At 40.8% G+C, this 27,936-nt stretch overlaps 2 protein-coding genes across 4 annotated transcripts in view; both read right to left on the bottom strand.

The window, feature by feature from the left end:
• LOC142150954 (uncharacterized) overlaps positions 1 to 9,564 on the bottom strand; it is a 60,418-nt gene extending 50,854 nt beyond the window's left edge. For both annotated transcript variants that reach the window (XM_075206161.1, XM_075206169.1), the window contains exon 1: positions 9,462 to 9,564. The gene's annotated coding sequence lies outside the window, so the exon portion shown is untranslated. The remainder of the gene's footprint in view (positions 1 to 9,461) is intronic.
• LOC142150977 (uncharacterized) overlaps positions 1 to 27,936 on the bottom strand; it is a 34,541-nt gene that overhangs the window by 2,371 nt on the left and 4,234 nt on the right. The window contains exons 1-2 of one of the 2 annotated variants that reach the window (XM_075206198.1): positions 9,553 to 9,632; positions 3,814 to 4,477 (exon numbers count right to left, since the gene is read on the bottom strand). In XM_075206198.1, the coding sequence (XP_075062299.1) occupies positions 3,814 to 4,449 (636 nt within the window). In that variant the 5' untranslated portion in view covers positions 4,450 to 4,477; positions 9,553 to 9,632. Of the gene's footprint in view, positions 1 to 3,813; positions 4,478 to 9,552; positions 9,633 to 27,936 lie in introns of those variants that run through there. The other variant, XM_075206207.1, reaches the window with a different exon arrangement.

Genomic DNA, 27,936 nt, shown 5'->3' with positions numbered 1-27,936 from the left:
GCATGTATGGGGCATGTGTGCATATCTCATGGCATGTGAGGTGTGGTGAGAATGTGAAGAGGTCTGATGGGCATGTTGTCTATTTATAACTTTTTTATCCCCACTTCAACTGTTCCCTCCGCAGCGATTGTGGATACAGAAGCACCGTGAGCTAGTGAGGACAGACAGTACCCTTTCAACCCTCCTCTGCTGGACACAACAGCAAGGTAAGAGCTGAGTTGATTATTATTCTTAACATTTTGGCAATGTTAGATATCTTCTTTTTCACTTAGCAAGATATTAGTAAATTATATTTTATTTTAAATATATGTGTGTGCGTTATGTATGCACATGTTTATACTGTGTATATGTTTATGCACACTTATATAAAAGGTAAAGTTGGCTCTTTGCCGTATCTATGGATATATTTTGTCTGATAGGCTCAGACTGGTTGGCCACCCTTGCAGTAGTAGCTAACTTACTTTTTCCAAGCTTTGAATACAATGGCCTCAGCTTTGGTAAGTATGCCAATCACAGATACAGAATGGATTACATTCAACTTTTGTGTTCACTAGCCCAGAATTCAGACTCCAGCTCTCAACGACAGTGCCTAACTCTTTAACATATTGTACTGGGTTTTTTTTGTAACACAGGCATGCAAATAGAAGCATGGCTGCAGAGTTAACAGGTGTTCTGTTTGAGGTCAAATATTAGAATATTCAAACGCAAAGCATCATGGTAATTGTAGTTTCAATAGTAAACAGTTGCTAGCAGGTACAATGGGTTGCAAACCGGCAAATTCAAACAGCTTGCAGTAGAAAGAACGAGGAACATAAAAGATAAGGGAGAACTATGGCAATTTGCGTAACATCGTTCTGCATATGCCCAGATAGTGGGCGCACGTACATACACACATGCAGATTCGCGTTATTTTACCACTTACACCAGCCTGCGTCTGGAGGCGTGGGATGGGGGCGATCTAGCATTGGCCAAGTAAAGTAAGGAGCGCATACGCACAATTGCGATGGGACGCAGACCTAGAAAAAGAATGATATATTATTTACAGCTGGTCGGTACTAGCAAACTGCTTGTGATTGGCTGTTTGCGATTGCACCGCTGATGCCAATTGGTAATTTCTTTTTCGCTTAGGCATATATTAAGCTTTTGTGTGTACATTATATGGGCAAAAGTATATGACCACACCTGCTATGACAGGATGGACGCCTATGCCACCCTGTCCGTTCTTGCTGGGAACCGGCTGGGCTTACTTTGCCACCGTTCCCTTACGTTATACCAAGTGCACCCTCTTGCCAAAGTAGGAGGGGCTTACAATGCTGCCACCACTGGACTCCATAACCAGCATCCGATACCAGGTTTCTTCTGGGTACCTGTCACTGCTGGGGTACCCCCTTACTGGTGTACCTGGGCTGGTACTCCTGACCTCTTACTATGGATCAGGGTTGCTGTGGATGGATCCCCCTGGCCTATCATACTGACCATAGCTGCAAGGTAGCAGGCAGAGCCAGAAAAACTGGGTCCAAACCTCAGAAACAGTCGGGAACGGATTAGATTTTGGGTCTAATCTGTAGGTCACATGATTTTCAGCATAGAAGATATTTTCAAGCATTTCTTTGAAGCAAGTGATGTTTATTTGCTCTTCACTGATTATAGGTACCAGTGATCAGGTCAAATGAAACAAGAAGAACAATCTTTCAATACAACCCAGTGCTTTTTTTGGACACAGCTTCAAAGGGTAAGCCAGCCCCCTTGAAGTCTAAGCTATTTTTAGAATCAGGATGTCATGTGTTTACACAAACATGGATTTACATGCATTGCAAAGCTAACAATATTAACGCTTATCTGTGATATCTTAAAAACCTTGCTGTGATTTCCTGCATCTTATTTCAGAGCCAGGAAGTCTACTAGCAAGCCAAAATGTCTAATTAACCTGAATTTAGCATGAGTCCTTTCTTCCAACAGTTGCAGAATACACATTTCAAAAGAAAGGTACACACCCCAAACAAGCCATTTCCCCACATCACGATACACAAAAGACTTTCTGATACAATGAGTCTGTGTTTAGATATATACACCAGAAATAAGGCATTTCCTTTAACAAGGTTAAGACAGAAAAAAATAATTTTCTACCCTGGTCTCAGATATAACGATTTCCTATATCAAAATATACACAATATCAAAAATAAGTGCATTGGCAAATATATAAATATGCACCCAGCACTATTTCCTTTCAATAAATTTCTACCATAAGTTATTTATTAGTGATCCAGTCACACTACCTGCTAATTATTGAATTGCCGTAATTCAATTAGATCCATTGAGGTGTATAAAATCAAGCACCTAGCCATGCAGTCTCCATTTTCAAACATTTATGATACAAAAAAAAAAAAAAAAAAAAGAGTCTTTCTGAAGAGCTCAGTGACTTCAAGCTTGGCAGTGTGATAGGATGCCACCTTTGCAATAAGACGGTTTGTGTAATTTTATCCCTGCTGGATATTCCACGGTCAACTGTAAGTGATATTATTAGAAAGTGGAAGCGTTTAGGAACAGCAGCAACTCTGCCATGAAGTGGAAGACCATGTAAAATCACAGAGTGTGGTCAGCGACTGCTAAGGCGCATGGTGCGTAAAAGTCGCCAAGGCTCTGCTGATTCCATAGCTGAAGAGTTCCAAACTTCCACTGGCATTAATGTAAGCACAAAAACTGTGCGGCGGGAGCTTAATGGAATGGGTTTCCATGGCCGAGCAGCTGCACGCAAGCCTCACATTACCAAGTCCAATGCCAAGTGTCGGATGGAATGGTATAAAGCACACCGACACTGGACTGTGGAGTAGTGGAAATGTATTCTGTGCAGTGACGAATCACGCTTCAGCATATCAAGTCATTTTGGGCCATGCTATGCCTCCAAGTTTGTGGAAACAGTTTGGCGAAGGCCCTTTTCTATTCCAACATGACTGTGCCCCAGTGCACAAGAACTGCAAAGACATGGTTTGATGAGTTTGGTGTGGAAGAACTTGACTGGTCCACTGGTGGAAAATCCTGACGTCAACCCCATCGAACACCTTTGAGAGGAACTGGAACGGAGATTGCGAGCTAGGCCTTCTCATTCAACAGCAGTGCCTGACCTCATAAATTCTCTACAGAATGAATGGGCATAAATTCCCACAGAAACACTACCAACATCTTGTGGAAAGTCTTGTGGAAAGATTGGAAGCTGTTTTCGCTGCAAAAGGGGGACCAACGCCATATTAAAGTATATGTATTTGAATACAATGTCATTACAGTCCTTGTTGGTGTAATGGTCAAGCATCCGAATACTTTTGTCTATATAGTGTATGTTTAAGCAAAACATGAGACGGGGAGTTGTTTCTACTTTATTAGAGATGTTATTGATGCCCAATAGCGAATGCGTTTGTTGCACACACAAAAAAATAAAGAAAAAAACATGTCTGTAAGTGGGACGTAAGTGTCCTGAACACATATGCTACTGGTGCAGACCTGCATAGATCTTAAGATGCATAAGGCTCAGAATATAGGCGTAAATATGTTATTTTTATGACTGTCTTTTGTGTGTGTAAATTCTGTACAATTTGTGACCAACTTTTCATAAGGCACAAGGTAATTAAAAATTGCAAAAACAAAAATGAAAGGCAGAAATCATTAACAATAGGGATAACGTGGCTGCATGCACAATATATTCCTACTTGGACATCCCTTTAAAATAACAGGAATTACTTATGTGAAATTGGACATGGGTCTCTAAACAAAGTCCAAGCCAGTACATCATATAAAGTCTTGCCCTAATCTATTCCTTACCATGCATTTGTAAGGACGCTCTCCTGTGTGTATTCGCTGATGGTCAATGAAGTTTGCTAGGTGCTTGACGACTTTATCACATGTCTCACATTTAAAGAAAAACTTTGGTTCTGTAGCTGGAGAGCGGCAAGGCTGCTTAACTTTGTTTGTCCGATGACTGTTTTTTCTTCGCCTATGTCTGGGAGTCTTCATTTTTTTCAAACCATGTTGTTCAACTGGAAAGTCCATTTCTACCTCGTCTTTTACATGTTTTACTTGTAACTCAGTCTCAATAACACGCTCTCTTTTTATGGTTTTCCTTAAACACAATTTTATTTTCCCAGACAATGATTGGGCATTATTGTCTTTTTCATCTTTAATTTCTTTATCCACATTAGGACATCTACTTTGTTTAGAAAAAGAACTTGTTTCAAATTCTTCTTTAACGTACTGCTCAGTGCTCACCACAAAAGATGCAGACTGAACCGGTTCTGCAGAAATATATACATACTGAGCCTCAGGAATCGACCTGACATCAGATATCAACCATTCAGGTGGTTCCTCTTTGACGGTTAAGTTGTTGTTTTCGAACAATGGCCTGATGACATCTGAAGGATACACTTCTGGTTGATCTGAGGACCTCACATCAAAGTTCATTGCTGTGTTGTGTAGTTTTAGCTACAATCTAAAAAATAAAAATTTAAAAAATTAGGTATTATAATTGCTAAGATATTGCTTATTTTTTGGTAGCATGAGAAAATCCCATCATATTACTTTCAGATCATTTTTGTGGATGTAAAATGAATCAACAATCAAAACAGATTAAACATATTCTTATTAATGAACATTTCTTCTGCATCGCCATGTTTTTTTCATTTTCTGTTACCGTAAAGATCACCTCATCTTATCGGTACAGTTAGGACATTAAGGGGCCTATTTATTATTTCTTTTTGTCATGAAAATCTCCTGAAAACGACCATATTCGGAGGACCGACGCACAATTAAATATCATTCACATATTATTAACAGTGCATCGCAGCAGATATCGCTCAGGCTGGCATACATTTCTGTACGTGTTATTTTTCAGCTCTGATCCGAAGAGCAAAGCTAAATAGCGCATGTGCTTTTCTGACAACGCATGTGCACATGGAGTTTCAAATCTGCTGGGGATTGCACTCATCACCTGGAGAAAAGAGACATTAATAAAAGTAAGTTTTCAACTTTGCACGAACAGCAGTTTCTCCTGACTGCTGTTTCTGTTGAAGATTTTTAATCTTAAAAGATATTTCAATCCTTCTATTTGTGATAAGGACCGAAATGGATTGCATTCAAAATGCGTTCATTAATATATATGAACGTAAATGTTGATTAAAAACAAACAAGGTTGTGTGTGCTAAAGTTACTTTGCATACATAAAGTAAAGCGTTAATTTGAGGCTAAGGGGCCTATTCATGAAACTCTGAAGGAGTTTAAGGGGCATATTTATTATCCACCGCATTTTAAACACGATTAATTTCAATCCTTATTGCAAAGATAAGGATTGGAATATTGTGACTACTTATTAAAAGTTCTTCTTTAGGAACAGCAGTCACGAAAAACTGCTGTTCTTGCGAAGACCTGTCTCGAATGTCCTCTACGGTCACTAAAGCAAAGTGGCCACCTATGCAATAGTGACGGGAGGAAAGAGCAGGTAGATGCAATGAAGGATCTATGATATCTGCTGCTATGCCCTTTTAATAAATGCCAACATTACTTAAAAAAGCGTCTGTCCCCCGAAAATGTCACTTTTCGGGGGATTTTGATGTAATAAACGAGTCATAAATAGGTCCCTAAATCCCCTAAAAACTGTAGTTTTCGGGTATAACCGCTTTATCAAGTAACAAGGCTATTTATTACTAGACGATCACAGCACATATCTGCTGTGGTGGTTGCCTCATTGATCACAAATACAGTCCCCATAGGTGTTATGCCCTATTTATCAAGCTCAGAAATTCGGAGCATAATCCCGACAGCTAACTCCATCCTATGGGAATAGTATTGCAGGAGAAGGAGGTTTGGATCCTCCCCAGCAGGCTTCGTGCTCCTCCCCAATTCAAATTGTACAGGGCCATAAGGGCCTGTACTATAGATTATTCGCTGGGACAAACTCCTTCTGGAGCCACTGTCCGAGCTAATCAATTTTAAGAAATTGGCAAATTCATTAATTTCTGATCATTGCAATAACATGTATTAATTAACATGAGCAATATTAGATGGGTCATAAATAGACTTGTAAGTATGCTCATAAAGAAGAAACAAAATCTTACTGGTTACATATCATTCAACTTTATTAAAAATGGTTTGAAGTGAACAAAAAAAGAACTTAAAGATGAATTAAATGCAAATTACTAGACTGATACAAATAAAAACTTAAGTGACAGTCTAAATACATAATGCAACAATGAGGAATTACTTTTCACTTCAGTGTGACAGGTGTCAAAGTCGTATAATTGGATGAACGAAAGTATATTGGTTAATATTGTTTTATCGTGTGATTGCACTTAGTATGCCACGCTACACGTGGCATAGTGCGATCACGCTGTAAAATACGCACACACTCGCACTACAACTTTTACTTATTTATATATTTCATATTTATAATGATTCCGATCCACAGTGATTTATGAGCAGATAGTATTTAGTTTATTATTAGTTTATATATTGTGATTATATGTACACTTTAGTGTTATTTAAGGTTCAGGTTATAGGAAATGTGTCATGTCTGATATCAACATTTTAATCCCCTATTCATCAGCAGTTGTCTGGTTCTTTCGCCGTAAAGATCGCACATCACATACTCTAGTTAGTGATGTTAGGGAATAAATACTTAAAGTTATATTGACTGTAATGTGTACATAGACTAGCTTAAACTGGTTTCTGGGCGGGAGAATCATCTGGAATGTTGACCCTCAGCCTTAGAGGGGGTTTAGCCTATGACCTGTTTACACTAGACCCACCTGAAGTCTGGACCTATAGAAGCAAGCCACGTCATCTGCATTGTTCTCTCTGTAACACTGAGTGTATATAATATGGCTGTGCTCCCACTGGCTTCAGTCATTCTCTGACCACAGTATTCTGGAGTGAAACACTGTTCACTGGTACCCGTGAGAGCGCAGTGAGCGCGGTATGTATTTATCTTTTGGTATTGGCTGTACTGTATTATAATCATGTATTGAATTGTTAAACTTTGCATCTGCTAAAATAAATTACTTTGTGCCTTGGAAACACAACACAATCGCTTGGGCAATGCTTATTTGAAAACGATAGAATTACTTTAATACAGGCTATGTAACCTTCACCGCGAACTCAAAAAATGTACTGTATTACATCACTTAGACTAGATGCTCACATATTTTTAGAAAATAAAAGTTGGCCATCCACAAGACCATTAAATCCACATGTGGTTTCATTTTGTAGACTAAACACAGTAAATTCATCACACAGGGCTACAAAACGCTAGCATTTTGCATGTAACTTTTCTTACATTATTATTATTATTTTTTATTTATATGACACCACAAAAGATCTGCAGCGCCAGTGGTGAAACTTCCATAGATGCGGGAGGTAGAGGGTCGGGGCCCTGGTTCCCTCATCCCCGCACCAGGGCCCACAGCCTGATAGCTCCGCCTCAACGCAGCGCTGTACATAGAGCATTATTGTCTATGTAGAATTTGAAAACATTCATGTTAGAGGAACTCAGACTGTACATATATTATAACGGAAGTTAAATACAGTGACAAAATGCTGACAGTTTGCAGCCTATATGACCCTAATCCAGATGCAGCAAAATCAAGTTACAATTTTCCAGTGGCAGAGACTAGTACAACCTGAAGAGAATGGAATACATGGGAGCCAAGCACAAGATACACAACATTTCAAAAAGAGTGAACTGAAAGCATTTCCTTGACTTTTTCATAAAAATCTTTGATCATTGAGCAGGGTAGGGCAGGCTAAGTCAGCTCAGTATAAACATCTACACCTAGGAAAACGAGAAATACACTACATGGTGGTTCAGATTATTATTATTATCAGTCATTTATAAGGCGTCACAAAGTATCCGCAGCACCATATATAGAACATGGGAAAAACAAAACAAAAAACAGAGGCCATGAACTACAGGGCATTACAAAAACAAAGTGCAGTATACTAACAATCCAGTAAACCATAGGACAAAACAGGACATGGCATACTGGGTAATACAAAGTGCAGAAAATTATCAATCTACTTGTACTAAGGAGGCATAAGTGAAGGGCAGGATACTAAGAAGCTAGAGAGTGGAACGGAGAGTTAACTAAAGCAAGCAAGAGGAGAGAGAGAAATAAAGCAATCTTTATCTGTGCCCCAGAGTGTGGGGGCAATTAGCAGAATTAAAGCCAGCAAGGTGGAAAGACAAGGGAGAAGTGGAGACCTAGGGCAGGGGCGTAGTGATGAGGATGGGGAAAGGTAACAAAAAAAGGAGGACACAATTATAAGTGAGCCCTGCTTGTGAGAGCTAACAATCTAAAAGGGAGGGACAGACTACAGTAGACACAAAGCAGGGTGTAAGGGTAAGGGAAATAGAATAGAAAGTATGGTTGGCCTTCCTCAGGCGGCAGATTACTTAAAAGTGAGTGTGCCTCTACTGTTTCTGTGTTTTATTTCCATTTTACTACCTTGCAATTATCTTTGTGTGTGTCAGTCTGTCGTCACCATTTTTTATTTCAATAAGCTTTGTGATCTTCCTGTCCTATTAAATCATATTTAAAAATATTCTGTCTTTGTATTCTTACAGAATTCACGTTTTAAAACTATTTTCTTTCAATGTACACTACACATATGCAGGGGAATTACTTGCTGTACAGTATTTGTGATTAACTTAGGTGGTGAATATTTTCGGTAAGGTACGGAGTAACTTCCTAAAAGTGTCAGCTCTTGAACCAAGTGGTGACAAGACTATGTTTAATAGTGAGAATGAGCTATTTTTACGAGATTTTAGACAGACCAGATAGATTTGTTTTAACTCTCTCACACCCACATGTCACGCAGACCTAGGTGGGTCTCGTCATGACAGCGTAATTTACATGATATAAAATGGAATAACTTTTTCAGCGATCTAGATTTGCATTTCAGCTCACCCAGACTTTAAAACATGTTTTTAATATAAAATAATAACACCACTAATTGTGGTTACAGATTATGACTAATTTTTATATAGCCATAAAGTTTTCAGTCTGTTTAGCAAGTCTTAAAAATGTATTTTTTCCATAGTAAAATCATAATGATTAATTTCTGAAGATACCATAATATACTGATGCATATGCATGAACCACTTTGCCATGTATACACTGCACAATGTTCTATTGAATGCTATACTGAAATTTTGATTGTGGTAGTAATATATATTTTAACAGCATGATAAGTCTACCTGCTTTTTTTTATGTACTTTTGTTTACAAGTGCAATAACTTGATTCCAGTTAATCGATGGAACTCTGGGAACAGTTATTGTATATTACGTGGTAAAAACAGAAACACAAAAGGATCACATATGACAGGAGCAGAAATTCGCAGTCACAGTAAATGGTTATGTTGTGATAAAATATAAAGAGGGAACTGTTGAATGTCCTGCATATTTGGCTAGGGGTGGACACACCTGTATTGCTAGTCGGTCCCTTGTAACTGTTGTTCTGAATCCCAAATATGTCTTTCCCCAACTCCTCCATGAAGCTTTAACACTCAATTACCGAACACAAGATGGTCACTAGTCACTTCCTCTTCCTCCACAATATGAACGCATGCGATAATTTGGTCATCTTAACGATTGCTTCCGGTAAGGTATATGCCGCTATGTTGTAACAACACCGTAGGACTGGTGCCCGTCACCTTACGTCCCAGCATAACACCAGCAGCCAGGTCATGTGACCGCCGCAGCCCCATTCTACACATCAGGCAGTCTGCTGCAGATTGTGCAGTGGAGTAGTAGAAGCGTGTTTGTGGGCAGAGGGTATGACACGGAAAGCTGGTGGGTAGGGGAATGTGAGCGAAAAGCATGTTCTCCACATGACCTCTTCAGTCATAATAATCCGCACATCCTACTTACTAGATTTTCCTTTACATGACTGCTGTTTACTAGCTTTTTTCCCTGGCATGCTCCTTCCACCAGGTTTTTTTTATGGACAGGACATGACTTCCCTAGACTCCCAACTTTTCCATTACATTCCATCTCCTGCCCACCTGCCTTACTCTCATGGGGGCCTGTTTATTCATAATTATTTCCCTGTAAATTCCCAGAAAACTGCAGTTTTCGATAATAGACACAAAACTAAGTATCCAAATTTATTAATAGTGCATTGCAGCAGATATCTGCTGCTTTGCATTTTTTTCTAAATACAGAGCAGTCCCCATAGATGTCTATGGGGACTGCTCTATTCCGCGATTTAACAAGTGATGAAAATCTGTGGAATTTTTCAGCTCTGCTCTATGGGGAGATCATTGCGGTAATGGGATCTCCGGTCACTATCGCAAAGGTGGTCACTTTGCCATATTGACTATAGAAATATAGGAGAGGGCTCTTTGCAGGAACAGCAGTTTTTCGTGACTGCTGTTCCTGCTGAAGGTTTTTAATAAATACACATTTAAAAACGTGGACATTAATAAATAGCAGTGGCGGATCCAGGGGGGGGGGGGGGGGAGATCGGCCCCCCCCCCCTAGCAGGGGCTTGCTGACGGCGGCTGCATACTATGTGCAGGTCCGTTCGGCAGTGACAGGCAGGGACAGTGTGCTGCCCGGCTGCTCTGATTGTTTTTTAAACACAATCAGAGCGTCCGGGCAGCACACTGTCCCTACCTGTCACTGCCGAACGGAACTGCACATAGTGTGCAGCCGCCGGCAGCCTCAGATGTAAAAAAGGGGGCGGGGCCTAAATCCCCCCCCCCCTAAATCGCCCCGGGTAGAAGTATTCTCTAGATCCGCCCCTGATAAATAGGGACCATGCTTTCTGATGCCCAACATTTTTTTTGTCACATAACCCCTCTTACCCACCATTGTTGCCCTTGCATATCCCCCTTTCTTCCCAATTCCCAACTTTCCCCTTGGATGGCCCACTGTTACAGGATGGACCGCCTATGCCACCCTTTCTGTTGTTGCTGGGAACCGGCTGGGCTTACTTTGCCAACATTCCCTTTCGTTATCACAAATGCGCCCTGCTGCCGCAGTAGGAGGGGCTTACAAATGCTGCCACCACTGGGCTCCTTACCGGCATCCAGTATTGGGTTTCTTCTGGGTAACTAATGCTGCGAGTGTACTTGTGTACCTGGGCTGGTACTCCTGACCTCGTACTATGGATCAGGGTTGCTGTGTATCCTCCATTGCCTTTCACACTGACCAGAGCTGCAGGTTAGCAGACAGAGCGGTGGTACCGGAAAAGCTGGCTCTAAACCTCAGAAACAGCCGGGAACGGATTCGATTTTGGGTCTAATCTGTAGGTCACAGGATTTTCAGGATGGAAGATATTTTCAAACAGGTCTCTGAAGCAAATTATGTTTATTTGCAGACACACTGATTGGAGGTACCAGTAATAAGGTCAGATAAAATCATAAGAACAACTTTTAATACAAAACAGTGTTGTTTTTAAATTTTTATACAAATTTGAGCGCAGCCTCACTGGATAAGCCATCCCCCTTGAGGTCTGAGTTATTTTTGGAATCAGGTTGCAATTTGTTTATCCAAACATGGATTTACATGCAATTCAAAGCTAAAAATATTTATACTTATCTGTGATATCCTATAACTTGCTGTAATTTGCTGTATCACATGCTGTTTACAATGTTCAGAAAGGTTTGAACACTCTGGACAGAAGGCCACACAGTAATGACCCCCCTGCTTGGCCTTTGGCCAGAGCAGGCATTTGACACTTCATCAAAAAACTTAGGGCCTCATGGACTGGATTGAAACATCTTTACAAAAAGAAAGCAGAATCAAATTTTTCTTTAATACCTGGGAAAGCCTGATAGGTCTTTTACCGCAAGATATACGCACACAAGTTTGGAAAAGCTTTCATAACACAGAATGGTATGAGTTACGTATGTGTGCCGGAGATCCGCCGATTGAACAATTGTCCTCTGAGTAGCTGGTTTTGATAGGGAGCGGAGGCTGCTGGCCTGCGTCCTTGAGCTCATCGTTATATTTACCTGTTACTCAAACATTTACAATCTATAAAAGTCTCTAATCCTAGTGACTGGAACATAAAGATGGCAGATTAAGTATATCATTATATCTCTATGTTTATAAACACTGTATGTTTATTGTGATCATTGTTATTAATGTGCTTATTGTCATTGTCAATCTCATAAATAAAAACATAAAAAAAAAAACCTCAGGGCCTGATTCATTAAGGATCTTAAATGAAGAGGTATCTTATTTCAGTCTCCTGGACAGAACCATGTTACAATGCAAGGGGTGCAAACTAGTTTTCTGTTTTGCATATAAGTTAAATACTGACTGTTTTTTCATATAACACACAAATATCAACTTTAAATTTCAGTGTACAAATAAGCTATCAAGTATTTGTGTGCTACATGAAAAACAGTCAGTATTTAACTTATGTGCAAAACATAAAACTAGTTTGCACCCCTTGCATTGTACCATGGTTTTGTCCAGGAGACTGAAATAAGATACCTCTTCATTTAAGATCCTTGATGAATAAGGCCCTTAGCATTTCCTGCTATCCGACTACCTCCCCACATATGCCTAATTGGAGATTTCTTCTTGCAACCTTACGAACCCAAACAATGACACTTCCATACAAAACACATCTCAATGTAGTAGGATAAGTGCATTTCAAATTATACATTGGTGTCTGCACCATTGATTGAAATACGATTCTACAATAAATTATTTCCACATGATCCAATCACAAATAAGTTATTTATCAGTGATCCAGTCACACTTCCACAATTTAACAAGTGATGAAAAGACATTTACACATACGGTAATGTATGCCAGCTCAGTATAATTTTTCAGCTCTACTCTATGGGGAGAGCATTGCGGTAGTGGGATCTTTGGATTCCTCACCACATCTTACTGCTCTCCCCTCCGGTCACTATCGCAAAGGTGGTCACTTTGCCATATTGACTATAGGAAATATAAGAGATGGGTCTTCGCAGGAACAGCAGTTTTTTATGACTGCTGTTCCTGTTGACGTTTTTTAATAAATACACGTTAAAAACGCGAACATTAATAAATAGGGGCCATGCTTTCTGATGGCCAACATTGTTTTTGTCACATAACTCCTCTTACCCACCATTGTTTCCCTTGCATTTCTCCCTTTCTGCCCAATTCCCAACTTTCCCCTTGGATGGCCCACCCACTGGGTTTTCTCTCACATACTTCCTCTTAATGTCCACCCACCTGCTTATCGCTCAATTGAGTCCTTTTTTCCACCAACCAGTTTATACCTCTTATGCTCCCCCTTCCTGACCACTCAGAAGCTTTTCCCTCTCATACCCCCTTCCTGTCCACCCACCAGATTTTCCATCGCAAGCCTCACTTCCTACCTTCCCATCAGTTTGTCCCTCATTTGTTCTCCATTCCTGCCCACCACCAGTCTGTCCCTCACATGCCATTCCCGTCCTATCCACCATAATGTTGCTTGCTTGTTTGCCATTCGCCCTTGCCTCACATGCTCTCACTTAATGCCCACTCACCAACTTTTCCCTTACATACCTCCCTCCCACCAGATATTGCTTTACATGCCTGCTCACTAGCTTTCCCTCGCATGCCTGCTCACCAGCTATTTCTTGGCATTCCCCCTTCCTGACAGCCCACCAGCTTTTTCTTGCCTTGTTCCCCCTTCCTGCCCAACCACTAGTTAGTTGCACGTTTGCCCCATTTGTGGCCCACAAATACATAGGCAATACTGTATGCACTACTCCCTTCATGAGCAGTATACTGTGGAGCAGCTGTCCTTGCAGTTGAACCAAACTAAGCTAGACAGTCGCCCAAATTCAGGACTGCCCCACCAGATTCAGGACAGTTGGTAGCTTGTCCTGTTCTCTCCTATCTGTTCTTGTCACTTTCGCTACCTGTGGCTGTTGGTGTCTTTAGCTCAGTTACTGCTTGTCTGGATCCTGGAATGTTGAGGCCCTATTTGGAAAAAATGGGTACATGAAATTAAAAAAGCTCCAACCAGCTTCAGGGTTAAAGCAATTACACCCACGTTTAATAATTAAACCTCCTTCCAGCCTCAATATTAATGGTATTCACATTTGATAAATAGATTTATTTCCCTCCAACCAACTCTGACATTAAATTCATAGAATACACATTTAATAAATAAACCTATTTCCCTCTTCCAAACAGCCCCAGTAATAAATTAATAGCATTTTACATTTAAAAAATATACCTATTTTCCGCAACCATTACTGCCATTAAATATTTCATATTTACATTTAATAAATAGACCTCGGTCTCCCCAAATAGCCCCATATTCAATTAAAGGTCCCATCAACCCATATTAAATTAATAGGCTCCACTATTGAATTAAATAGCACAATCAAATTTCCCCACTCTCACCCCGCAAATAAAATGGCACCCATTATTGTACCTCCCACATTATATGAAGATCTCCCACTCCCCTCACACATTGTATTAAGACGCTCCCTTCCCTCACACATTATATTAAGACCCCTCTCCCTTCCCTCACACATGATAGTAAGACCCCCCACCCTTCCCACACATTATATTAAGACCCCCTCTCTTCCCTCACACTTACCCTGTTCCATCCGAGCAGTGTAGGAGACGCAGACTATTTCTGTCATGTGGTGCGCGTCCCATGTGAAATCAGTTTCATAGGGATAGAACAAAGCCACATATAGGGAAAGGGAGGGCAATCCACGGCCAAATGAAAAATGGTGGCTTGTCCCAGAGGAGGGGTCAGCTACCAAGTACCACACTTTTCCCCCGCTGGCACCCCTGGTCCAGCGGGGGAATATATTTCATTATTTCTTATGATTCTAACCTCCGTGGAGACAATCAAATGTCCTTTACATTCCATTTGGGGTATTAAATTAGTTCTTTTCTCAGTGGAAATGTCATAGCTGAGGACTAGTACGCATATGCGTTCCAACCTCAGCTTCCGGTTGTTCAGAGAAATCTCTCCCTGAGCATCGATAATTGCCTAAGATGTAAACATCCATAATAGAGGTCTGGAACGCATATGCGTTCCGGCCTCAACTTCCGGTTTAGCAGAAGTATATTTATAATACACATGCATTTGAAGATGAATCAGGACTATAATCTGCTTCTGGTTCCGTTAAACTGTTCCATCTAACAAAATATTTTAATTTTGATTCAACATAGGCACTAGACCAACTCGCTGGGAGTGAACCCTCTCTCCAAAAAGTTTTGATGATTATCACCTCCTTTGAAAAGTGAGTGACTGACAAAATAGAGGAGGTTCATTTCAACTTACCATTGATTTCTGAAAGTTGAGAGAGGTGGAATTTTGTCTTGAGGATACCACCAATCTCCAGTCTGGGTTCACAAGTTGCTGCTTATAAACAAAAGCTGTTGGGTTTGGAGGGAAGGGTGAGAAGGGATAATATACAATCTATGGGGCCAATTAATAGGGTTGAGGGCTTTCTTCAAAAGTGTCTCATGCAAAAATTTTGAAGAGGGCCATATGCATCTCAGTTTGCAGTGGAGGGTGCATCTCCTTTCGGTGAAGTCTCCCTAGCCAGGACCTCCACCATGTACCTTTGTTGCTAAGTTTCAACACTATAAAGATGCTGTTCTGAAGCTAGACAGCCAGCAGGGGCCACAGAAAATATAAAAAGAAAATACTTTGTAATGGAAGTACAAAAACGTCATGCCCAATTCAGACAGGTTAAAAGAATTTTTGCGGAATCTCAAATTCCCATATGCAGTGTTGTTTCTAGATTGCGAGTCTTGGCCGAGGAAGATCAGAATTTTTTGCTTCTCCAAGGGAGGGCATGGACTGGCTGGATAAACGGACCCTGGCAAGAGCACGGGCAGGACTGTGATGCTTTGTCTCTGTGAACTATTCTAATGAGGTTTCTCACCTGTAAAATGTCAACTCTGTGTATTCATCTGTAGCTAAGTATCATTTTCTCATTGTTTTATTTTGTAAGTTTATAATGCCCATGTACCTTTGATCGCTGTCTTATGGGGAAATCTAAAGTTTAATGTTACATGCTATCTTTCACTGAAATCTTAAATGTAGAAGAGCTTCTTACTTTAGGGCCATTAGTTAGTAGCTCCCCATCTCCCCCCTTCTCTGCCTGCTGTAAATTTAAAGCCCTTATTTTACTTCTTCAAAGAGTGGATTCACTTGTTAGATTTAGGGGTATATTTATCAAGTGACAGTTATGAATAACCTGATGGGCTTTGCATTTAATAAAATCGCCATTTAAAAAAAAATAAGGCAAGAATCAGCATTTTTTTTTATAACCACCACTTGATAAATAAACTCCTTATAGTTCTTTCCTTCAGCAATTTTCCCATACTTAGAAACGATGGATAAACTACAGTAAGACAATTGAAATCAGATATGCACAGTCTTGTGTTAAGGAACTATCTAGTCCTAGATTCATATTCTAGAAGGAAAAGGAGAGTAAGAAAGAACACCTCTGATTGCAAGTATATTTTTAAAACACCCTGAGAAGGCAATTAAATGGTTACTGGTGTAATAATAGTACTTGTAGCGATAGAGATAATGTAATCTTTATAATAATGTATATCATTGGTGGAATCTCCTTTTCTTGTGTGTGTGTAACATAACCTTCTGAGGGGAAGACATCTGTTTTTAGCACTACCCCCCCCCCCCCCCCACCCACCCCCCCATCACCTTCAAATGTGTTCAGTTGCACAGTGAATTGTTTGGTATCTATATGGTCACTAGGTGAAGATAAGCAGAGGGTATACATGTGTTATACTGCTGTGTCTGTTCAGCTGTGCTATCTGTGTTGATTGCACACGTTACTGCAGTAAATGAACAAGGCTTAATTAATATCTGGAAATTCAATTTATTTATCACACCGTTTCTTTGAAATCTCTGCATAGAATTTTCAATTACCTTATACATACTACTGGATGAATATTCATATTTATGAGACCTTGATTACAAAGTTGATGCAACTTAACTTATATGTTCTTAATACATTTGTTTATTGACTTATATAGGTTGGCGCCTCCGATGCTACTACAATTATAATATAATTGCCATCTATGGTGTTGTGACAAGTTGATTTATTTGTGGGTCCACAGCAGTTTTATGTGTGTATTTTTTTAAATCTTAGAAAATATTGAATTAATACAAGGGAGAGGTTTATACAAATTCACAGGATTAAAAATATATCCTAATATTGTCTTTTTATCAGTTTTGACCGAATTTATTAAACCAAAATTGATTGGATCTTTTAGCTCTATTAACTTTTTTGTTGGTTATAATTCTTTGGCAGTCTTTGCTGTATCTGATAACAGCTGCTTAACATGTTGGGGGGGCTTAGTTCCATTTTAGGGTAATTTTTGCCAGTTAACTTCCTGAAGTAGGCCACCCAAAGGGCCAAGTGCACAAAGTACTCATTTTGGTGCATAAAGCAGATTGCTAAGTTCTTGGCATATGTTTTTTGTCCTGTTCTGGCAACAGGAACAGATCACATACAGTACCTGGTATCCATTCTGGCACCGAAAATAAGGCAAATGCAGCGTTTACTAACCATTATGGTGCCAGCAAAGGTGTGCTCTGTTCATGTTGTTTATGCCTAGTTCTACCAACCTGGAACATTTCACCCTCTGTGTTGAACTTTTGTTCAGGTATGAGGAGCATGGAAACTGTGTATATACTAGAAAATGGGTGGAGCTTTTTAAGGATATAAAAGAGGGAAAAAGTCAGTTTAGGAATATATAATGGGGAGCTGTGTATGGATATTATATATACTGGGTGCCATTAGGTGCCATTCTAGCAACCAAAAGCAAGGCAAATACATCATAAAGGGCCTGTAATGGGTACCAAACATGTGGCATTAGTGATTTGCTTGTTTCATCACCTGGAACAAGTCAATCACATTCAGACATCAACAGGGCAACAAAAGCATTTTGTGCCCATTCCAGCACCCATAACAAACAACATAAACAGGGCAAACTGCCTTTTTTCAGGGCACGAAAATGTTATTGCTCTGGTGCTTTTGGCTATGTCCCACACTCTAACATTACTATAAGGGTCTTTCAAAACTTGCAAAGAAAAAGGCACATAATAGAAGATATAGCATATGAAATAATATTCCCAGGGTACACCTTTCTGGTACTGGATAGAATCCTGTGCCCAGAACAGATTGAATACTGTGGCATGGATTCAAAAGGAGGTGGAAACAATCCTAAAATATTGTGTTCCATGTTGACATGATAGCATCACACTGTTGCTGCAGATGTGTCATCTGCAAATTTATGCTGGGAATCTTGGATTGAGATCTGGTGACTGTGGAGGCCATTGGAGTACACTGATCTCATTGTCATGTTTGTGGAACTAGCTGGAGATAATATGTGCTTTGTGACATGACACTTTATACTGCTGGAAGTAGCCATTACAAGCTTGGTAGACTGTAGTTATAAAGTGATGTACATGATCATCACCAATAAACAGGCTGCCTGTGGTATTTAAACAATGCTCAATTGGTATAAAAAAGCCTAATGTGTGCCAAGACCTACACCATTACAGCATCACCATCAGCTTACCCCATATAACAAAGGCAGGATGGACCCATGAATTCATGTTGTTTATGTCAAATTCTGACCTTACTTTATACAAGTCCAAGCAGAAATCAAGAATGGTGAAACATCGCTGGGTCAGACCCATCTTTAACTGTCCTGTTTCGGTGAGCCAGTGCCCACTATATAAAACTAATTCTAAGAATGTAAATCAGGGTCTAGAAAGTATGTTATATTTCTCATGAGCGGCAGTGCCCGCTCCTACCTGAGTCCTGGCTGTCCTGACAAAAGCCAGGACATCACTTACAGGACTTCCCTCCCGGCTGTTGCCAGGGCAATGGCAACTTTTGTAGTTAGCACCTCGTCCCGGCATCTGGCCTAGTTAGGCGCACCATAGGGGGCCTATTAGTGCGCTCCTCTCCCCTAAACTCTATTGGCCAGCTTCTGTATTTAAGGCAGGGAAGGCCTGCTCATGTGTACTGTGTGCCCTGTTATTCTCTTAAATGACCTTTCGTTGTGTCCCTTGGCTCGTTACTTGGACTCTGCTTGTTTGCTGATTATCCTGACCGCTGGACCTGTTTCCTGGATATTCTTATTTGCTGCCAGCCCTGATCTTATTGCTTATCCCTGACCATCCTGTCTGCTTCGGACCCTTGACCTAGGATTTCAACTCGCTTTTATAAATCATATATATCTCCATGGTCAGTGACAGAAGTCTGCGGACATGGAAGAACATCTGTTTTGTTATGTTTTTAATTATGTCACTTGTAGTTTATCAATCTAAATCATCAAGTTTTCAAAAGCAAAACAGTAATAATCTCCAATGGGAATAACTTTGTAATGTGAAAGCTTGTATACGGCAGCTGGAACACCGAAATTGATTAAGCCTGAAGAAATTACAAACCTTCGTTCCCTGTAGTATACAGGCATCCAATATATCACTATCCACTAGTAAAATTATGTGCAGGTATTTTATAATACTGTTCTTTTAGTAGAGGTAATGCAAAACACTCCAAATTAAAATTCTAGGTAGGATGTTCTCCGATCAGACTGACAGTTGTTCCATAATCAGTGACTGTGGTCCAGCTATCTGTTTTACATTGAATGATTCCTGGTTTATCCCTGGTGTTCAAAAGCCTTGTTGCTGGTCTGCGGTTAATATATATGCAAAAAGTGTCCTTATGGATGATCTGTCAATTTAGTTCTGACAGTATGGTGCTGCACCTGCTTTTGACATGTTTCATCTTAAACAGACTTTATCAAGTACGAAGATAGCCATTTTAGATAAACTTATATATCAGCTCCCATTCAAAGTAATCCCGCCTCCTCATTAATTAGTGTGCCGTTGTGACTGCTTCCCAGATCAAAATATATATATATACACCACATAAATAAATATATATATATATATATATATATATATATATGTTAACCTGTGCATGATACTCATGCATTCTAGTCAAATCAAGCTACTTAAGGTGTTAAAAAGATTCTTGTCATGCATTTGGGCCTAGCCCAGGCCTCCTCAGGGGAAGAGCGTTACTTCCCGACGTAAGCGCCCTTTTTTTAACGTGGTTTTGTCCACATGTCACCACCTCATCATTCTTCTCCATCATCTCATCCTTCATTTTCATCACCACATCTATCCAGATGTCTATCCAGACACAGGGATCTCTCTCAGCGGTCCTGAGTATCACACTCCTCTCACTCTGTCACCCCTGGCAACCACCAACCACTCCCCACTGTCACTTCTCCTTCAAGAAATATATATATATTTTTTTCAAATCTTTATAAACACTTTTAACAATTAACAAATTAAATTAACAAATTAAAAACATCTTAGTATACCAAATTTCAGCCCTTTCTCAATTTTTTTTTCCACACACACTAAGAATTTAGTAGGTCAGTGTATAACTCCGCCCAGCAGGTGGCGCTGCAGCTTGGTTTTATTTTTTCCACACACAGACAGACTAACACACGCGACTAAGCATTTATATTATAGATATATATATATATAAACATTTTATATAAAAATGAATTAGAATGCATAGTTTTCTAAAAGTTCAAAACTATCCAACAGCAATACGCGTCTATTGCATCTGCAATAGTGTACAAATGAAATAGCCTATCAAAGTTATTTCAGAGCAGAAGAAAAAATAAAATGAATAACTAAAACCAGACAGTTTCTACAATAGGAGACACAATATTTACAGAAATGTACTAAATTCAATCAGCTCATAGTAACCATCATGGTGTAAAGACTACATACTTGCCAACTCTCTCGGAATGTCCGGGAGACTCCCGCATTTCACGTGAGTCTCCCGGACTCCCGGGACAGTGTGGAAATCTCCCGGATCTGCCCACTTGGGCAGAATTAGGTCCAAAGCGCCACGATTCATCGGGAATCGTTGCGTTTGGCCCCGCCACTGCTGTAAAATGACGCGTTTTGCATCATTACGTCACGAGGCCAAAATGACTCGATTTTTGGAGCCCCGCCCCCTGCACGCCCACCTTATCCGGCAGACTTCCAGCTCATACTTGCCATAAGTTGGCAAGTATGAAAGACTGAAGCTTCAGCATCCTTTTCTTTGCTGATAGAAGTGGAACTTGGTGTGGTCTTTTGCTGCTGTAGCCCATCCACTTTAAGGTTTGACGTGTTGTGTGTCCAGAGATGTTCTTCTGCATACCGCTGTTGTAACACAGTTATTTGAGTTACTGTTGCCTTCCTTAGACCTCTTTAATTAAGACGTTTTCGCCCACAGAACTCTTCCTCACTGGATGTTTTTTGTTATGCGCATCATTATCTGTAAACTCTAGAGGCTATTGTGTGCGAAAATACAAGGAGATCAGCAGTTTCTGAGCTACTTAAACCATCCCATCTGATAGGAACAATCATTCCACAGTCAAAGTCACTTAGATCACATTTCTTGCCCATTCTTTTGACTGGTCTAATCAACATAACGTCTTGATCATGTCTTCATGCTTTTATGCATTAAGTTGCTGCCACTTGATTGGTTTAGATCAATGGTTCCCAAACGTATTCAGTTCATGGCACCCTTAAAGTCTCCATAGTTTTTTCAAGGAACCCCTCCAAAATAATTACCGAGCAATCCCGTTTTATAAGTAGTAGGGTCAAAATAACGTAATAAGTATTTAGGTCAGGACAGAAATATTTAGTAAGTTGTTTGCAAAAATAATACACTTAAATCCAAGGGAAATTAATATTTTTATATATTTTTTTCAATTATATTTCTGTCAAAGAATAATTTACAGCTATCATTAAGAGGAATAAGATCAAACAAAATAAAACCACAACATATACAAAAATCATCACACTGTGCCCCTTCATCCTCACACTGTGTGCCCCTTCATCCTCACACTGTGTGCCCCTTCATCCTCACACTGTGTGCCCCTTCATCCTCACACTGTGTGCCCCTTCATCCTCACACTGTGTGCCCTCCTTCATCCTCACACTGTGTGCCCTCCTTCATCCTCACACTGTGTGCCCTCCTTCATCCTCACACTGTGTGCCCTCCTTCATCCTCACACTGTGTGCCCTCCTTCATCCTCACACTGTGTGCCCTCCTTTATGCTCACACTGTGTGCCCTCCTTCATGCTCACACTGTGTGCCCTCCTTCATTCTTTTGCCCCTCAATTGCTGTTTCCTATCAATATTTCCCCTCCATTTCTTTACTTACCATACTTGGCCTTTCTTCTGTCTTCTCTTGTGTCTTCTTTCTTCCGGCTCCTCTCTCTTGTCGATGCTCACTGAATATGTTGGACGTAATGACGTCATGCCCGACTATCAGTGAGGAGGGAGGAGGATGCTGAGTCCCGGGCTCCGCCGGATTGGTAAGTATTTTGTTTTTTTCCATCTGGCCATGCATCCCTGTGAAAGCGCCGCGGCACCCCTGGGAGCCTCAGCGCACATTTTGGGAACCGCTGGATTAGATAGTTGCATTAACAAATAATTGTACAGGTGTACCTAATAGTGGCACTGAGTATGTGTGAAAACATGGTGAGATTTTTTTTTTTACTCGTGCTATTAAAGCATAGGAGCACTTCGCCCCTTTCTATGTACTCTGAACTGTCATCGTCTAGCTGCCATACAGTTTATTGTCATTTGTTGTTCGTATGCTTTTGGTTAACATATGTTATTGGTTGGCGTATGTATCTATGTTGTTATATAAGTTAGACAACTTATTCTTAAACGTCGCCAGGTGGAGTATTTAATCAGGGATAAGAGAGAACAAGATGTCTGGGTTAAACAATTAGCGCATACAGATATAATACTATCAAAGTTTTCATGTTTAGCCAACAGGGTCATTCTATTATTATTATTATCATTAATTTATAAGGTGCCACAAGGTTGCCGCAGCGCCGTACAGAATAAAACAATAGACCATACAGGGAAAACAGTACAGAATATTAAACGAGTAATACCATGACTTCAGAGGCTCCAGGCAAAGCAATTATAGTGAAGTTAGAGCAGAAGAGTAGGTGGAGAGACAGGAGGGAGGAGGGTCCTGCTCATAAGAGCTTACATCTTAAAGGGAGGGCAAACAGACAGCTGTCACAAAGTGAGTCAGAAGAGGGGAACAAGTGCAGAAAGAGCGAGGTGATGAGAGCGAGCATGGAGAGAGGAGTGAGGAGATGATAGCGAGCATGGAGAGAGGGTTAAGTGGAAGGCTGGTAGGCTTTGCAGAAGAGATGAGTTTTGAGTGCCCGTTTTTAGGAGCACAAGTTAGGGGACAAACGGATGGAGCGCTGGAGGTCATTCCAGTGCAGCGGGGCAGCTCGGGAGAAGTCTTAAATTCTGGAGTGGGATGAGGTGATCAGAGTGGATGAGAGGCGACGGTCATTGGCCAATCACAGGGTCCGGATGGGAGTGCGAATGGAAAGGAGATTGGAGATATAAGGGGCAGTAGAGTGGGAGAGAGCCTTGTAGGTGAGGTAAGAAGTTTAAAAAGTATTCTGTAGTTCAATGTGGTTTAACAGCAGAATTGTTTAAGGTGTTCCTCCCCACTATGTACCCCTTCAATCCTTCCCCTTTTTATTTTTGTGTCCTTTCCTTACCCCCCCCCATTCCTTTCTACTTTCTGTACCCCATAATTTCTGAAAAATGAATAAAAATACTATTGAAGTTAAAAAAAAAAAGTATTCTGTAGGGGAAGGGGAGCCAGTGTAAGGCAAATATATATAATTCAGGATACTTGTATACAAGTACCCTGAATTACACTCCTAGGCACCTTCTCCACAGGGAGCCAACGGTCCCCAACCACAATGGGGAGAACACTCAGGGTTAACTCTGATCATTTTCACATCTATCAGAATCTGGCCACCATCACTAATCTGCCCACCACTAGCTCCACAACTGAGGGAATATTTAAGGGGATATAACCTGTGTTTGCGAGTACCGAAGTATGTTCGTGGACTGGTGACTAGGTTGGCGTGCTTCCTTCACATGTGTATACTTTATCTGCAAAAAAATCACATCTGTATGGTGATTGTATGTCTGCATGTCTGTATTGCCAACTACATTGGTTGCAACCATCTGCCCAGGTAATTTCAAAGAACCCACTTGAATATGCGATTCTCACAGTATGGCATATGTTTCACCACATAACTGTCTTAAATATTAGATAAAGTAAGAAACAAAACAACCAAACATTTTGGAAAAACAGAAGAAATTATATCTATCAGAGTTGTAGTATTACAAAATAGGATGACTTCAGATTTCCTATCTGCCAAAAAAACATAGCACAGAATAAAGGCAATTAGAAGAGGATAAATTAGCAAGTAGTTGCTGATAATTGGGTCTATTATTTTGACTTGGGTTCGTAGGTATTAAAATATTGCAAGGTACATCTCACACCCCTCATCTCCTCCTTCTCCAATAAACCCAACGCCTCTTTGCTACCATTAATTCTCTACTGTATCCTCCCCCACCTAATCCATCACCACTCTTGCCACCTACTTCAAAGACAAAATTGATTCTATCCACAATGATATCTGTTTTCTTCAGACTTGCCTCCCCACACCTGTCCTATTACTCACTCTAACACCCTTGGCTCCTACCCTCCTGTAAGTGTGCCTCAGATCCTCTGTTCTCTTCTCCTCTTCCTCTACAACCTGTCTTCTCGATCCTTTCCCCTCCAAGTTCCTCCACGCCCTCTCTTCCAATGCCTGTTGCCACCTTTTTCACCTCTTTAGCCTCTCGCTCCATTGGTTTCTTTCCCTCAGCCTTCAAGCATGCTCTCATGTTCCCTATTCTCAAGAAACCCTCCCATGACCCATCCTCTGTCTCCAACTATCACTCCATATCTCATCTTTCCTTTGCTTCTAAAATTCTCGAACGACTTGTATTCAATCGTCTGACCCACTTTCTCTCATCCCACTCTCTTTTTGACCCTTTCCAGTTTGGCTTCCGTTCCCTTCACTCAATTAAAACTACCCTCAGTAAAGTAACAAACGACATACTCTCAGCTAAGTCCAAAGGTCAGTTCTCCCTTCTCATACTCCTCAACTTCTCTGCTGCTTTTGACAGTCGATCATTCTCTTCTCCTCACCACCGTTCACTCCCTAGGTCTTCACAAAATAGCTCTCTCCTGGTTTGCCTTCTACCTCTCTGGTCGCTCTTTTAGCGTGTCTGCTTCTGACTCTCCCCCCCCCACTCTGTCCCTTTCTATTGGAGTCCCACAAGGCTCTGTCCATGGTCCTCAACTCTACTCTCTCTACACCACCTCTCTCTGTGAACTCATTCAATCATTTGGCCTCCAATACCACCTCTATGCTGATGACACGCAAATCTATCTTTCCTCCGCTGACCTCTCTTCCGCCTTCCTAACCCAGGTATCTAGCTGTCTCTCTCTGCTGTCACTACCTGGATGTCATAACGCTTCCTGAAACTCAACGTCTCCAAATCTGAGATCATCATATTTCCTCCTGCCAATGTTGCTAACCCTCTCAATATCTCCCTCTTGGTTGACAGCATCACTCTTTCTCCTGTCACCCAAGCCCGCTGCCTTGGAGTCACCCTTGACTCAGCCCTCAGCTTTAGCCCTCATATCCAGTCCCTCACCAAATCTTGCCACTTCCCCCTCCATGGTCTCACAAAAATCATTCCCTTCCTCTCCCAGGAAGCAACCAAAATCCTGGTCCATTCACTTATCATTTCTTGTCTTGAATATTGCAACCTCCTTCTCACTGGCCTTCCTGACTCTCACATTTCTGACCTTCAAACCATACAGAATGTTGCGGCTAGGCTCATCTTCCTCTCCCACCGCACCTCTTTCGCTTATCTTTTAAGTAAATCCCTTCATTGGCTTCCTATCTGTTTCAGAATTCAGTTCAAACTTCTTACCCTCACTTACAAAGCCCTTACATCTCTGATGTTGTCTTGAGGTACACACCTACCTGGCCACTCCAATCTGCCTCTGACTTCCACCTCAATTCACCTCTCATTACCTCCTTCCATGCTCGCTTCCAAGGCTTCTGTCGAGCTGCCCCTAATCTTTGGAACTCCTTACTTACTCCATCTCACTCGGTTCTCCCCTTCAGTTCTTCGAGCGCTCACTCAAAACTCACCTTTTCAAGCTTGCCTATCCTACCATCTCCTGACCATTATATCCATCACCTCCTCTTCTTCACTTGCCATCTCCATTTTCTCTCAGTTGGTGCTACTATCTGTCACCACCCCTCCCTCTAGAATGTAATCTCGCGGGCAAGGCTCTCTTTACCTATTGTCTCACGTCTGTCTACTGTCTGACCACCTCGTTCGTCCTGTCATGTCTTTTGCTGCACTCTGTGTGAGTCACCGTAGCATTACTCACACTCACCTGTGCTACTTATATGTATTACCTCATCTATTTGTTACTTGCTTCTGTATCCGTCGCTATAGAATCTGTGGCGCCTTATAAATAACTAATATTTATTTTAGTTTATGTTACAGAATGTATCTATGCATAGTTTGTGTTATGGTATGTACATATGCATTTGTAACCATAATCAAATGCTGTATTTTCAACTGGTTATTTGCTTAGTACATAACATTTATACAAATCATATTATTTGAACTGATATTATTTGCTATTCTATTACTGTCTACTTAAATGGCATTGGTCATGAGTGACATCACAGTATAAACATTTAGTTATATAACATGAAGCCCATGGCAACGCGTATAGTTCTGGCTTTGTAATTATTTTTCTTCAATAAATGCCAAACTATTGCTACATAATGCTCTTCTTGGAAATATTATACCACAATGTATAATATTCCAAATTAAGATTTTTTAAAATAAATATCTATATCCAGAAAGTTGTTAAAGCCAAACCTGTTCCTCCTCTCAACTATCACATTTTTTTTAAAAATATATTTTTACAGCATTTAAAAAAAATTAACACTAATGTGTGTGTTAGGGAAGTTGGACTGTAAGCTCCAAAAGGTCAGGGACTTATGTAAATAACAAATATTCTCTGTACAGCACTGTGGAAATGGTGTCTATATATAAATAAATGATGATGACAATGATGAAATGTTGATTAGGCATACTAGCCTACTCTCCCGAATTTCGGGGAGTACTCCTGGACCCTGTAAAATGCTGAAATTCCCGGCATTGAATAGCAGGGGGGGGAGGGGGGCTTAATCGTGACATTAAGCCCAGCCCCCGCTATTCAATACCGTGAATTTTTGTATTTTATGGTAGGGGCAGGGCTATAGCGACATAATGGCGTTGTCACGCCCCCTCCTACCCTCTGTCACATGATCTGTACTCCGATCTCCCGGAGTACAAATTTAAAAAGTTGGCAAGTATGTGATTAGGTACGGGGGCGCACGCAGGATTTTTAGGATTCCCCCCACCCATAAAAAAAATAAAAAATAGCGAGCATGCGCAGTAGTTCCATTTCGGCAGCACTGTACTATACAGCAGCCGCGGCGCTGTCAAAGAAGCGTCCGCGGCGGTGCTGTATACAATACAGGTCCGCCGCGAGCGCTTCTTTGACAGCGCCATGGCTGCTATATAGTACTGTGCCGCTATGTGGGGAACTCCGTTAGCGGAGGGGAGGGGTTTCTGGGTCTCCAGAAACCCCCCGGCGTGCGCCCCTGTAGGTATGCGTATTTTTGTAGATAGTTGCTGAAAGTATAATTGTATTTTCTCTTGCTGCATGTGCACTGTAACCCGGACTTGGGCTTCAAGTTCCAGATTACATATAGAAAAAATAATATAGTTACAAAATAAAAAATGTTACAAAATAGAGAAAAATAAACTTAAAAACAAACAAACAAAACAACACATTTTTTTTCTATTTCTTTCCCCTGGCTAACGCCACCCAGAGACAGCATTAGCCATTGTAAATACGCTTACCCTTGCAAAAGCATCACAGGAAGCCCACGGCTATT

This window comes from Mixophyes fleayi, chromosome 1, assembly GCF_038048845.1.
Source record: "Mixophyes fleayi isolate aMixFle1 chromosome 1, aMixFle1.hap1, whole genome shotgun sequence".
NCBI lineage: Eukaryota > Metazoa > Chordata > Amphibia > Anura > Limnodynastidae > Mixophyes > Mixophyes fleayi.
This window is presented reverse-complemented; position numbering and strand designations above follow the sequence as displayed.